This window comes from Oryctolagus cuniculus, chromosome 18 (assembly GCF_051225735.1).
Source record: "Oryctolagus cuniculus isolate XC-2025 breed Fujian yellow rabbit chromosome 18, ASM5122573v1, whole genome shotgun sequence".
Lineage (NCBI taxonomy): Eukaryota > Metazoa > Chordata > Mammalia > Lagomorpha > Leporidae > Oryctolagus > Oryctolagus cuniculus.
The window spans coordinates 26,633,772-26,647,841 of NC_142884.1; the positions used below are offsets into that span (position 1 = coordinate 26,633,772).

General features: G+C 52.9%; 2 protein-coding genes across 11 annotated transcripts in view; one reads left to right on the forward strand and one right to left on the reverse strand.

Annotated features, from left to right (window-relative positions):
- Positions 1-9,237, forward strand: part of LOC108175422 (b(0,+)-type amino acid transporter 1) — a 34,589-nt gene extending 25,352 nt beyond the window's left edge. For 5 of the 8 annotated variants that reach the window (XM_089319115.1, XM_089319113.1, XM_089319118.1 and 2 more), the window contains 2 exons: positions 5,666-5,840; positions 9,064-9,237. In XM_089319115.1, the coding sequence (XP_089175241.1) occupies positions 5,666-5,840; positions 9,064-9,128 (240 nt within the window). In that variant the 3' untranslated portion in view covers positions 9,129-9,237. The remainder of the gene's footprint in view (positions 1-5,665; positions 5,841-9,063) is intronic. The other 3 variants (XR_016224699.1, XR_016224698.1, XM_089319117.1) reach the window with 1 other exon arrangement.
- Positions 9,238-11,117: 1,880 nt separating this feature from the next.
- Positions 11,118-14,070, reverse strand: part of LOC127486210 (putative ATP-dependent RNA helicase TDRD12) — a 90,807-nt gene continuing 87,854 nt past the window's right edge. For all 3 annotated transcript variants that reach the window (XM_089319112.1, XM_089319109.1, XM_089319110.1), the window contains 5 exons: positions 12,720-12,783; positions 12,524-12,637; positions 12,291-12,444; positions 12,142-12,208; positions 11,118-11,736 (listed from right to left, as the gene is read on the reverse strand). In XM_089319112.1, coding sequence (XP_089175238.1) covers positions 11,645-11,736; positions 12,142-12,208; positions 12,291-12,444; positions 12,524-12,637; positions 12,720-12,783 — 491 coding nt within the window. In that variant the 3' untranslated portion in view covers positions 11,118-11,644. The remainder of the gene's footprint in view (positions 11,737-12,141; positions 12,209-12,290; positions 12,445-12,523; positions 12,638-12,719; positions 12,784-14,070) is intronic.

The following is a 14,070-nucleotide window of genomic DNA, read 5'->3' on the forward strand; positions in this document are numbered from 1 at the left end:
CTTAAGATTATTCATCTCAAAGTCCGTTATGCAGACAGAAGGACAGAGAGAGAGAGAGGTCTTCCATCACTGGTCCACTCCCTAGATGGCCCCAACAGCCACGGCTGGGCCAATCTGAAGCCAGGAGCTTCTTCTGGGTCTCCTAAGTGCTTGGGCCATCCTCCACTGTTTTCCCAGGTGCATTAACAGGGAGCTAGATTGGAAGTAGAGCAGCCGGGACTGGAACCAGCATCCATATGGGATGCCAGCACTGCAGGCATTACGCCACATCACTGCCCACAGAAGACACATTTCTCAAATAGGGGAGGAGGTGACAAAAGAAATGGAGCACATCATATAAGACCCTGGATAATGAGCTGCATGGGGGTGCCCACGAGAACATCTTCCTGGTTAATGTTTTCTTGGGAGAATATGTGTCAGGCTCCTTTGTTGTTGCCTTTTGAAGTTTGTAACAGCTCTAAATTTAAAGGTTTGTTTATTTGAAAGGTAGAGAGAAGGGAAGCGACAGAGATCTTCCACCTGCCAGTTCATTCCCCAAATGGCCAGGGCTGGGCCAGGCGCCAGGAGCTTCTTCCCACGTGGGTGCAGGGGCTCAAGCACTTGGGCCAACTTCCACTGCTTTCCCAGGTGCATCAGCAGGGAGCTGGATTGGAAGTGGAGCAGCCAGGACTCCACCACAGTGCCGGTCCCAACATCTCTATATAATCTTGAATCTCCTAATCCTTCCACTTCCAGCTCATGTTTATATGAGAAAATGAGTAAATTGCCAAAGGCAGCAGGAAGTTTTCAACAAAACATGCATGTGAGGTTTGAAGTCACATTCCAAAGGCACCACACACGCCAGGGAAGCGAGAAGCACGTGTCAGGCTGGGCGGCCCTGCGTGAGCCACGTGACTCTGCTCAGCGCAGACACCTGTGAAGCGCGCAGCGTGCTGGCTGTGAGCTACGCAGACCTCTACTGTTGCTTTAGCCGTTTTCGAGCTGGGAATTTGAAATTTTTTTTTTACAATGCAAGATAGTTTTCCGACTTGAAATAAGGAAAATACTCTCCTAGGGAGTGTTTTCCCACAGACTGGCTCTCTTCAAGGGCAGAAGACTGACAGAAGTACACGCTGAGTGTTGACAGAAATACGAGTGACGTGAGACGGGAGAACGAGCCTGTCAGCTGTGCACAGCTGGCTTATTGAGAGGTTTTTAGCAGGAAGGTTTATGAAGCTGTGGAAAATCAAACATAAGGGGCTGGCGCTATGACACAGTGGGCTAAGCATCTGCCTGCTGCATGGCATTCCATGTGGGCATCAGTTCGAGTCCCGGTGGCTCCTCTTCCAATCCAGCTCTCTGCTATGGCCTGGGAAAGCAGCGGAGAATGGTCCAAGTGCTTGGGGCCCTGCACCCACGTGGGAGACCCGAGAAGCTTCTGGCTCCGGCTTCAGATTGGCCCAGCTCCTGCCGTTGTGGCCATTTGGGGAGGAAACCAGTGAATGGAAGCCCTTTCTGTCACTCTGCTTCTCAAGTAAATGATCTGTAAAAATAAATTAATTAAAGAAAATCAAACATAAGAGGATAGGCAAAGCAGCAGCAGGCAAATTAAAACTCAGAAAACAAGGGCGAGACGTGTCAGACAAGCACTCAGGCCTACAGCGTTGCCCAGGACAAAGCCAGATCATTTGGCAATGCACAATCTCCCGGTGAGGAGATGATGATGAAAATCCATCCACGCAGCCATCCAGCTCCCACACCCTTGCGAAGTGCTTGTGAGCAGAGACCGCAGGACCGGCAGGGAGCAGCGAGCACACCTCCTCCAGCCAGCGTGGAGCCAGACACTCCACTAGGAAGAGGCCCGGGACTGGAAACATCACCAGCTACGGCTCCAACTCTGGACCCCCCAACACGCGCCTCTCCAAGTGCATCCAAGACAGGACTGGCACGTGACCTCCTCTGCCACCACAAAGGAAAATTTAATATTTCAAAAAATAATACAAGTCTCGTTCTCTGTGAGGCAACAAAACCGGAACTCAAGAAGACAAACCTGTGGGGCCAAGAGGACATGGGCACTGCGCGTGCGCACACGGCTGGAGCAACAGTGGGAGGAGACGGAGGCCCGGGCACCGTCTACACAGCACGTGAAGAACTTCCTCACATTCGATACTTGGATGAATAAACAGGAAAACAGGCAACTCAGAAAGCACAATAACGAATGCAGAAAACCAAGAGCAGAAAAACCTAATAACATCGAGAAGCCGAGGTGTCAGGGAGGAGAGAGCAATCACTCTGTAAGGAATACGCAATCACTCTCGCTTCTTTCAGAGTTCTTTTTCAGTGATCTGGAACAAACGAATACCAGGAAAATCTGATTTTAAGAATTTCCCAGCCGGTGCTGCGGCTCACTAGGCTAATCCTCCGCCTGCGGCGCCGGCACCCTGGGTTCTAGTCCCGGTCGGGGCGCCGGATTCTGTCCCAGTCACTCCTCTTCCAGTCCAGCTCTCTGCTGTGGTCCGGGAGGGCAGTGGAGGATGGCCCAAATGCTTGGGCCCTGCACCCCATGGGAGACCAGGAGGAAGCACCTGGCTCCTGGCTTCGGATCAGTACGGTGCGCCGGCCGCAGCAGCCATTTAGGGGGTGAACCAACGGAAGGAAGACCTTTCTCTCTGTCTCTTTCTCTGTCTAATTCTGCCTGTCAAAAACAAACAAACAAACAGAATTTCTCAGTACATTATGTGAAGATACTTAAAGGCAAGTTTATTTTGAGGCAACATTTTTTTTAAAATCCTTGCCAATGAGGGGGTCTTTAAAAAGTTCATGGAAAATGAATATTATGGGAACATTAATTTCATCCAGGTCTCCCACAGGGGTGCAGGGATCCAAGCACTTGGGCCATCTTCCACTGCTTTCCCAGGTGCATTAGCAGGGAGCTGGATCAGAAGTGGAGCAGAGGGCACTCGAACCAGCTTTACCCACTACACCACAATGCTGGTCCCCATTTAGCATTGTTTTGAATATACTAGCAAGGGATATAGAAAGAAGAAAGCAATTTGGGGTGTGAGAGGCAGAAAATAATTTTTAAAGTCTTTAAAACCTTTTGAAGATTGTATAATTATGTATCTGGAAGATACAAAGGAATCAAAGAACAAACTATTAATAAAGTGGTAAGATATAACATCCACACACTGAAATCAACAGCCTTTATGCAAATGATTCCAATGAAAAGATAATGGAAAAGAATACCTCGGTCCCCAAAATTAAACACACACACACACACAAAAAAAAAACAAAAATAATCCCCTGCTGTGGGCATTAGGATGCCCACTTCCCATCCCTTTCCGTGGGACCTGCGTTTCAGTCCCGGCCCTTCCTGCCAGTGCAGAGCCTGAGAGGCAGTGGTGACGGCCCCCCAGCTGGGTGCCTGCCGCCCACGTGGGAGACCTGGATTGAGTTTTTGGCCCTTGACTATGCCCAGCAGGAATCTGGAGAGTTTGTCCCCTCTGTCTCTTTAAAATTTAAATTATGTATCAATGTAAGGAGGTTAGACCTCTAGGTGGGAAACCTGAAAGACCACAGACTCTAGACTTAGGGTGCTGATGCGCAAATGAAGTGTGAACTGCTCTGTAAGCCGTGAATGCAGGCAGCCTGCCCAGGACTCAAATTCCAGAAGTAATAAAGAGAAAAAAATCAGTCTTTTTAAAAAGCAAGTGAAACACACACACAGCAGAATGGGGGCGGGCAGTCTTTGCAGGTGATATCCTCCCCTGCCCCCCCCCCCCAAAAGAAAGAGTTCCCAACAATTGAGATGGGAAACACCAGTCCTTGAAGAAAAAAATTTTTTTTAAAAGTTCAAACAAAAATGCAAAGGCACTTACACATGAAAACAAAGAAGCTCCGAATCCCAGCAAGCTCATCAAGCAAGCAGGCCAGAACGAGGAGAAGTAGCACTTGCGGCCCACCAGGTGGGCAGCAAAGACGAGCTCACTCCCTTGCCCGTTGGCACTGGGTGTGGAGCCCTGCCCCTCGGGGCGGTACCTGGCAAAACTATCCAATCATTTGCTCTTTGGCCCTTTATCCCAATCCCAAAGAGAAACTGCAGACATGTGAAATATACACAAGGTTCTTTCTTGAGGCACCAATTCTATCAGCAAAAGGTTCAACACGACCCCAAAGCCAACAGGCAACACTCAAATGGTGTTTCAGCCACCCACACCATAGTTAGCAGCAACAGGAAACGGATGATCACTCACTTCACATTTGACTATGTCAGCATCTCTGGATGTGCTGCAGGAGCAAGGCCAGGGGCAAAGCTATGATTGTGTCATTTGCTACTTCCTAAACAGCAGTGGAAGGTGAACATATAAGTTTATGTATATGTGTTTATTCTCATGGAAGAAATATGAAAAGGGAAAAAATGAAACCCCCAAATTAACAAAGGAGCAAAAGAAGCCTTGCTTGTGTGACAAGCAGGTGACAGCCACGGAGAAGGGGATTACCAGGACTGTTCATCCCCTTCGTGCGTTAACCAACCACACAGCGCCTTAAAGGTCCAGTGACTTACGTTCCTACTCGTGTAGTTCCTGGGGAATTTCTTATAGGTGCATTATTATGTTTATATGATTAAGAAACAAGATTTTCAGGAAAAAAAGGCATAAAAAATACATATAATCTTACATTGGAATTGGAAATGTCAGTATGGATATATGAAATTTTTTCCCTTCTTGAAAAAAGTTTTTTCTGTCCTTGCAAAAGAACAAAGCATACTCCAGACCCTGCACGAGGGTCTTTGAAGCCACTTCCTACTAAACAGGGTGCCCCGGGGAACGGGGAACAGCACGGCCAGCACAGCACCTGGGAGCTGGCAATGACACGACAGCGGCCGTCATGAAGAATACCACAGCGCCGTGGGCTGAAGCGGCCAAATACACACAGTCCCTGAGCCCCTGACAACGGAGACCAAGAGTCAAGCATAGGCACCCGGCATAAACGCGAATGCAGAATAACCGGACGGCAGGTGAAGGTCCTCACTCCACAGTTCCACAGCATTAGGCGACTCCTTTGTACCCTCGGTGAAGCAATGAATCAAGGCAATGTTAGCAGGAGAGGCTAAACCACTCAAGCTTCACCTCCAGTTCAAAACCAGGAGGTTAACAGGGACATTTCTCATGGTGGGACTGGACCGCTCTCCCTCTCCTAAGCCCACTGACAGACCTTAGGAATTCCAAAGTGGACAGACAGACATGTGCCTGATGGAAGTGCACTGCTCCACCAGGAAGTATTCGTGCCTCTAAACCTAGCTACCAGTGTGCAGGGAATACGGGGGACAGAGGCCAAGGCCAAGGCAGCAGCAGGATGCCGTCACACGAAGCTCTATGTAGAGCGTAGAGGGTCCATCTTCCAGTTTGTTTACCACAAAAGGGAGGGAGAAGAATGGCACTGAACTCATCAGAGACACACTGAGATGTGCACAGTGACACGGTGTCCAGTGGGTTCTTCGTATTCTAGGAAAAAGAAAAGGTGGAGTAGATGAGGTAAGACTGACAAGCTGACAGAAGTTCCTAAAACTGGAGGGGTCACGTAGAGGTCACCATACTCCATACTTCAGTGAAAAACATCGACAGCAAGACAGACGGACGCACGCAGCCGCACAGCCAGCCCTGACCCCTCGCTGCTCTGCTTGCAGGTGCCCATCTTCATCCCCATCCTGGTGACCTTCATAGCTGCGTTTTTGGTCCTGGCCCCAGTCATCACTAACCCAGCGTGGGAGTATCTCTACTGTGTGTTATTTATCCTGAGCGGCCTTGTATTTTACTTCCTTTTCGTCTACTACAAGTTTGAATGGGCTCAGAAAATCTCAAGTAAGTATCACATCAGGTGGTTCCGCTATGAAAGCACAGAGCTGCAGCGCCCCACAGTGTACCACCGCCCCCGGCTGAACACCTCCGGGCCCGTCCTGGGCCGCCTGTTTCCATCACTTCGCCTGCCAGGCAGGAAGGGAAAGCAAAGCATTTTAAACAGAATCTTAGGGAGGGGGGCTGGGGCAGGGGGAGGGGGGAGAGGGAGCAGGGAGAGGGGAGAGGGGAGAGGGGAGAGAGGGAGAGAGAGGGAGAGGGGAGAGAGGGGAGAGGGGAGAAGGGAGAGGGAGGGCGAGGGCGAGGGAGAGAGAAGGGGGAGAGGGAGAGAGAGAGGGAGACAGCTCCCATCTGCCGCCTCACTGTCCGGGCCTCCCTTGTTGACACGGTCGCGTCTGCCTCCCACGGTCTGTGTGAGCAGGAAACTGGCCTCAGAAGCCAGAGCCTGAACCCAGCCACTCCTGTGTGGGACACGGGGTCCTGACTGCTAAACACCTGTCCCTCATTTCCTTTTTAACTTAAAATACCTGTAAGCTTAGATGGCCACCGTGACCTCTGATGAGTGCGGTTCACTAGTGTTAAGTATGTTTATCTTCAGCACACCACGTTCCTCTGCCTGACACACGCGCGTACCAGCTAAGAGCTCACTGGCACGCCAGTCGCTCAGTGACAGAGCCAGGGCTGGGAGAGTGACAAGGCCTGTGCTGCCGCAGGTCTCTCCTCCATCCGGCAGTCATTTGCATCTGTTTTTAAAAAAGACAACTATTTATTTTTATTAAATGTAGTCTACTTTTCACTTATTTGAAAGGCAGAAAGAGATCTTCCTTCTTCTGGTTTGCTCTCCAAATGCCCACAACTGGGGCTGGGCCAGGCCAAAGCCAGGAGCCGGGAACTCCATGTGGCTCTCCCACACGGGGTGGCAGGGACTCAGGTTCTTTTTTTTTTTTTTTTTTTTTTTTTGACAGGCAGAGTGGACAGTGAGAGAGAGACAGAGAGAGAAAGGTCTTCCTTTGCCGTTGGTTCACCCTCCAATGGCCGCCGCTGCAGCCGGCGCACCGCGCTGATCCGGTGGCAGGAGCCAGGAGCCAGGTGCTTTTCCTGGTCTCCCATGGGGTGCAGGGCCCAAGCACTTGGGCCATCCTCCACTGCACTCCCTGGCCACAGCAGAGGGCTGGCCTGGAAGAGGGGCAACCGGGACAGAATCCGGCGCCCCAACCGGGACTAGAACCCGGTGTGCCGGCGCCGCAAGGTGGAGGATTAGCCTATTGAGCCACGGCGCCGGCTGGGACTCAGGTTCTTGAGCCACCATTTGCTCCCTCCCAGGATGTGCGTTGTTAGCTGGGAGCTGGATGGGAAGTGGAGCAAGGACGCAGGCCCAGGCACTCCAGTATGGGATGCAGATCTCTCCAGTGGCATCTTAATCATGGTACCAAGTGCCTGCCCTCAACTGTTGTCTACAAGTTTAGCTGCATAAGCCACTTTCACACCTAAAGTCCACTTGTGCCAAAGACGCCTCTGAGACTCAATTACGCTTATTTTCTTTACTTCAGTGCTATATTCATAAGTTGTAAACTGCACAACATTTTTTTTTTTTTGACAGGCAGAGTGGAGAGAGAGAGAGAGAGAGAGAGAGAGAGAGAGAGAAAGGTCTTCCTTTGCCGTTGGTTCACCCTCCAAAGGCCGCCGCACTGCGGCTGGCACACCGCGCTGATCTGATGGCAGGAGCCAGGTGCTTCTCCTGGTCTCCCATGCGGGTGCAGGGCCCAAGCACTTGGGCCATCCTCCACTGCACTCCCTGGCCACAGCAGGGAGCTGGCCTGGAAGAGGGGCAACTGGGACAGAATCCGGCGCCCCGACCGGGACTAGAACCTGGTGTGCTGGCGCCGCTAGGTGGAGGATTAGCCTAGTGAGCTGCGGCGCTGGCCTGCACAACAAATTGAAGTGCACCAACCCTCCTCATCAAAGTCTTCCCAGGCTCCCGAGCACCCCCACCAGGGCCTGCCTCCTGCTCTGTAAGCTCCCTGAAGACAGGAAGTGGGTTGTGTACGATGTAATCCCAGCAGTGTCTGGCCTGTCACAGCCCCGTGGTGTTACTGAGTCCTGTGGCTGAAAACCTGCCCGCTGCTCAGTTTGTCTCACCAGCAAGGCGCAGCCTCCCCTGCAGGCACTCCTGTGCGTGCCATTTATAGACCACACACACAGGGGGGACAGCCAGGGGATGACCAGTAGAACCCGACCAGAGGGCCAGCAGAGACCTGGGCTTCAGACCCTGCCAGCCAGGACTGAGAATGCCTGAGCACGCTGGGTCCTCTCCACCTCCACTTCCTGGGCCATGAGATCGGTGCCGTTACTGACCTGACAGTGGCGAGAGAATTTAGTTCATGTTGATTAAGAGTGAAACAGCAGCAACATATTGTTATTTCCACCAGGCACTTGTCTCCTTCCTGAAACAGCCCCTCCCCCCGTCTCTACTCTGACCTCAACCCTGCGCTGGGAAGGAGTGAGGTTGTGGGCACTCCTACAGAAGGGAAAGGAAATAAGGAAATGCATTCGTGTGAGAGGAAACAGCCTTCCGGCCCACGTTGTGGGTGCAGCAGGAAAAGCTGCCACCTTTGATGGCAGCATCCCGTGTGGGCACTGGCTCCTGGCCTGGCTGCTCTACTTCTGATCCAGCTCCCTCCCAGTGGCCTGGGAAAAGCAGAAGATGCCACCCATGTGGGGACTTGACCCAATCCTGGCCGTTGTGGCCATATGGGCAGTGAACCAGCAGATAGCTCTAATTCTAACTTTCAAATAAATAAGGAAATCTTAAAAAAAAAAAAAAAAAAAACTTGGATTTGATCATGGCAACAGATAATCTGGCCAGGATGACGGAAGCAGGCTTTGGAAGCCCACGACACTAAATAGATCTTGTTTCTCAGCTCTAGAAGATTCAGCAAGCTGCTGCCTACAGAAGTTGGTAGAAGTTGGGTTAAGGTGGTAAAAACCAATGAGTGATCTTACACTTTAAATAAACAGAAGTCCTAGTGACTTAGACACTGGTAGTAAGTATATGTGTAACTTAGTTTTCCTAGAGTGTGCATTGGTTAGTGGCAGTTAAATACTTGGCAGCTTCCTAATTCCTTAATGGAAACAGCTCGCTCCAAAGCCCCAGCGCGGCTCCGGGGACAGCCGTCTGTGGGCACGCACGCTCCGCTAACCAACCACCCGCCCGCTGCTTGTGTTCCAGAGCCCATCACCATGCACCTCCAGATGCTCATGGAAGTTGTGCCGCCGGAGCCAGACCCCAAGTGACAAGTTTGTGTCTTGTAACCAACTCAACGCTGTGAGGAGTTTATTTTTGTAAGCAGTATTTGTGGTATTTCTTCCTGATTTTTTTCTTAAGAAGAATTGTATCAGATGCTTATGTAATATTATTTTTGGTATCCTTAATTGTCTGGGTGGGTTCCAGGCGTGTACGGTGACCCCGGCAGGTGCAGCCACGGCCCAGCGGCTGCTGTGTGCCTGCCCGAGGGACACAACACGCTGCCGCGAATAAAGCGCATTCCTGCATCGCCGCCAGCAGCAAGTGTGTGCTTCTGCAGGCCTCGGGGCTTCCGCTTCCGCTGACGGGACGTTTCAGGCAGGCAGGCAGGCCCAGTGCTTTACCGCCTGCTCTCCTCGCTGCTCAGACGCCGCCGCCTCTGTCTTGAGCCAGCAAAGGGCCCGGCCGGGCCACGTCAGGCTGCAGGAGGCAGCCCCGGCGCAGAGCTGCCCTCACGCTCGCAGGTCCGTGCCCCCGAACCCCCAGCAGCCCTCTCTGGCCTCCTGGGCCAGGCAGAAGGGGCCGCGAGTGGGATCTGATGTTGCAGGGGCACGCGGGAGGAAACACGTGGGACACGTTTCTGTCAGAACACGGAAGCTTTATTGCTAACACAACAGACGCCCCACACCCATGACTGCGCACAACCTCAGAAGCCACGACAAAGGTGCTTTCCCCTCGCGCCTAAGAAATTACTCAACGCATGAAATCAGTACAGACGCTACAGCGGTACAGGAAGGCGGTGACCACGTGCTCACAGACATCAGGAAAAGCTGAACGTCTGAACAAAGAAACAGGCTTAAACCCAGCCGCTGCCTGCCCAGGGCTTTCACGCTGAGCCGCACGGGGGAGCTGGCCTGCAGTCTCTTCTCGGACGGCAGGACCCCACCGCTTGGCTGGGACACAGACAGCAAAAAAAACCCCTTGCCGACCCAACCCAAGCCTGTGCCATGGTGAGCACAGGACACGGCGCGGGGCCTCTGTCCACCACGACCCCGCCTGCAGCAGCTGACACAGGAGGCACCCCGCGGAGTCAACAGCTTCACCAACCGGCTGAGGACAAGGAAACCACCCCTCCCTTCCTGACCGGTCTGCCTCCTGCCACCTGCAGTCCCCGTGAGAGGCGCAGCAGCAAGGCACTGCCCCCAGAGCCCCCACGCAGAGCACGCGCCAGCTCTGGCTCTGCACAGGCTCCCCGAGGTGGGCAGGGCCTCGCTTTACAGATAAGGAAACTGAGGGCCAGAGTATGACCCAAGGCCGCTCACCGGACCACGTGCGCTCAGGCGTCTGCGCTCCGGGACGTAAAGAACCAAGATGTCCGTGCAGCTGCGATGGGCCAACGCGTTTCCCACTCAGCTGCTGCCGAGGAAGTCCAGGGGGCCTCACGGTTCCCAACAGCTCACCTTAAACCTTCCCCACGAGCAGAGAAGCCCGCAGCAGAGGGGCGGCCCACGCTTCTTCCCAGACCTCGGTGACGCCGCCTTCCCCGAGGACGAGGCCGTCATCACGGCAGGTGTTCTGAGTCCCCTCTGGGCACCACGCAGGTCCTTGAAAGTTTCTGCCACAAAAGAACCTGGGAGCGCAGGTCACTCGGAAGCAGCAGCCGCCTCTCCAGAGGGCGCTGGGCCTGCCAGCAGGCACTGTGCGGCCCCCGGCACTCACCCCGGCTCCGAGGCAGACCCACTCGGAGGAGCCGGGGTGGGTATCGGTAGTGCTCGGAGGCAGCTATGGCGACCCCCGCGAGGCCGCTGCAGAGGGCGACGGGCAGGTCCGAGGCTGTTCAGCACAGCAGGGGAGAGCAGCGAGTGGCCGACTCGGGCCTGCACGTTCCTCACCGAGTGGCAGGGTCTGCGCTGCCACTCAGAGCTGAGTGCGTCAGGACGAGCTGAGGCGACGGCTGTGCCAGGCAGCACAGCCAGGCCAGGAGGGCCAGCGCGCTGCTCCTCTGCTCCCACCCTCCTGACAACCTTCTCATAGCAACCACGGTTTAAAATTTATTTGAAAGGCAGAGTGACAGCCCTGGGGCAGAAAGAGAGGGAAAGAGAGAGAGAAAGAGAGAGGAGAGAGTATCTTCCATCTGCTGGTTCATTCCACAAATGGCCACAACAGCCAGGGATGGGCCAGATGGAAACCAAGAGCCCAGGACTCCATCCCACGTGGGTGGCAGGGGCCCAAGTACCCACGGTACTTTGCTGCCTTCCCAGGAGCATTAGCAGGGAGCTGGATTAGAAGTAGAACAGCCAGGATTGGAACCAGCATTCATATGGGACGTCAGTGTCGCAGGCGGAGGCCCAACCTGCTGCGCCACAATGCTGGTCTTATCAGCCTGTTTTTAACTGACCAGGAAATCTGTCACCATTACCAATCCTGAAGCATAAGATGACCCTTGGCAATAATTCCTCCTTGAGGTGAAAGACGGTTTGGGTAGCATCACTTGTTTTCTTAACTTCCAACACACGGCCACAGCCATGGTTGTTCCAAGTCTCGGGCTGCCGGCGGGACTTCAGTCTCACTCACTCTCACTCCCGTCAGCCTCCGAAGCGCTGCTGCTGGGTCCGACCACCTCTGCCACTTTGCAGGGCAGCCTCTTAGAAGTCACAGCTGCAAGAGTGAGGCATCATCAGAAACATGCTGAATGCGTGGTAAGGAGCGAATCTGTCCCCCACCCAAAGATGTGCCTTTGCCTCTAGCTCCACCTTGCGGCTAATTTTATATTTTCATTATTTTAGGCAAGAAACGAGGAGGTCTGCTTGTAAGTAAGTTATTCTAGGGAAGAGAATCTGTAAAAGTGTTGTAAGAAGGTTATGTTTTTAACCAAAGGTCAGCAAGTCCCCAGACTGGAACACTCAGCACCAGGACACCATAAAGAGAACACTGACCTCTGAAGGCTGGCTTTATTAACGGCCCATTTCCATAAAGGTGGGATCCCTAAAGTCAGCTGAGGGATATGTCCACGCCGGCACACAGGGCCCCAGCCCCTCCAGGGAGTGGGTGCCCAGGTCCTACCCTTGGAGAAGTGGCTGTCCTCTTCACACTCTTCCCAGTGGTCAAAATCAAAAGCCACATTCGGATTCTGTCCAACAGAACAGCTGCCGTAAGTGAACACAGAGTCACCCTCGGAGCCACGGCCGCCAGCCTCCGTCACCGGCACTCACCCTGTGTCTGAGCAGGCCGCGCCACGGCTCCCTTCTCTCTTTCGCCAGAGTAATCACGGGCTCGTCGTTTCTGATGACGCACCTGCAGCTGTCTTTTCTGATGCTGCCCTGCAGCTCCAAATCAGCTCTGTAGAACTTGTCTCCCACCCAGGCGCTAGGAGAGAGAACCCAGTCAGCCTTTCCGGTGCCACGGGCCAGTCCTGTGGCCCAGCACACGGCGCATATCAACCTACCTGAAAACGACCCTGTCTCGGAAGTATTTACATCTGTAATCCTTGACATTCCTTACTTGTATCTTCAAGATGACAACATCGTCTTTCTGGAACCATTTTATTTGTGGATGGAAGCTAGGAGGAAAGAGGAGGCCTTTAGCGCGCATTGTTTATCCAGTGTTAGGAGAGGCGGGCCTCCGAGCGCTGACCATTGTACCTTTTCACGTGTGGCTGTGGGGGCTTGCTGATGGGGGCGTCTCCAGTGTTTGCAGACAACGTTTCTGTGGGAAATCAAAGTCAGATTTTTACAGGTTGTTTATATGCACCTCTGTAACGAACATATGCATTTGCACCGATACAACCTTTAGATGAGGAATTAGTCACTAAAGAGTGTGACTGCGACAGTGACCCGAGCATCCAGCTGAAAACAGAGTTGGTGCTCTGTATTTGTGGGCTGTACGTCTGCAGATTAAACCAACCACAGATTGAAATATTCTTTCTTTTGATAGGCAGAGCGGACAGTGAGAGAGAGAGACAGAGAGAAAGGTCATCCTTTTGCCGTTGGTTCACCTCCAATGGCCGCCACGGCTGGCACACTGTGCTGATCTGATGGCAGGAGCCAGGTGCTTCTCTTGGTCTCCCATGGGGTGCAGGGCCCAAGCACTTGGGCCATCCTCCACTGCACTCCCTGGCCACAGCAGAGAGCTGGCCTGGAAGAGGGGCAACCGGGACAGAATCCGGCGCCACGACTGGGACTAGAACTTGGTGTGCTGGCGCCGCTAGGTGGAGGATTAGCCTAGTGAGCCGCGGTGCTGGCCAGATTGAAATATTTTTAAAAAATCAACTGAGTCTATAAGCATGTATAGGTTTGTTTCCCTGTCATTATCCCCTAAACAACACAGTAGGGCTATTTACATGGCATTTACACTGTATCAGTACTTAAATTGCCCAGGAAGGCATGGGCGCTTGGCCTACTGCTCAGGATACTGGAGTGCGTGGGTTCAGTGTCTGGCTCCCTGCTGTTGCAGGCCCTGGAAGGCAGCAGTGACAGTTCAAGTAACTGGGTTCCTGCTGCCCACGTGGCTGATACGCACTGTGTTCTCAGCTCCAGGCCTGGGCCCTGGCAACTATGGGCATCTGAGGAGCGAACCAGTATACGGGAACTCTCTCAAGTAAATAAACCAATAAAAATAATAAAAATAGAGTACTTGGAAGTGTGTAGGCTCTATGCAAACAGGATACCATTTTCTACAGGGGACTTGAATATCTGGTTCTGGCATCCACGTGGAGGCCTAGAACCAGTCCCCTACAGATACTGAGGGACGGTGATAATCCTGAAAAATTAAAATATACATCATTTCATAAGATTAACATGTTGTCAAAATAGAACAGGCTCTGACAAATACTAAAACTAAACCACCAGGAACTTCACGTTCCTCTTTTGATGAGAACCTGCACTACAACTGCCGGCCACAGGACACACTAAGTGTCTAAGTTCCTTCAGTGCTGTCCTAACCCAGCAGGACCCCACGGGAGGTGACTTCCACGCAGTCAGCGCACAGGAGCAG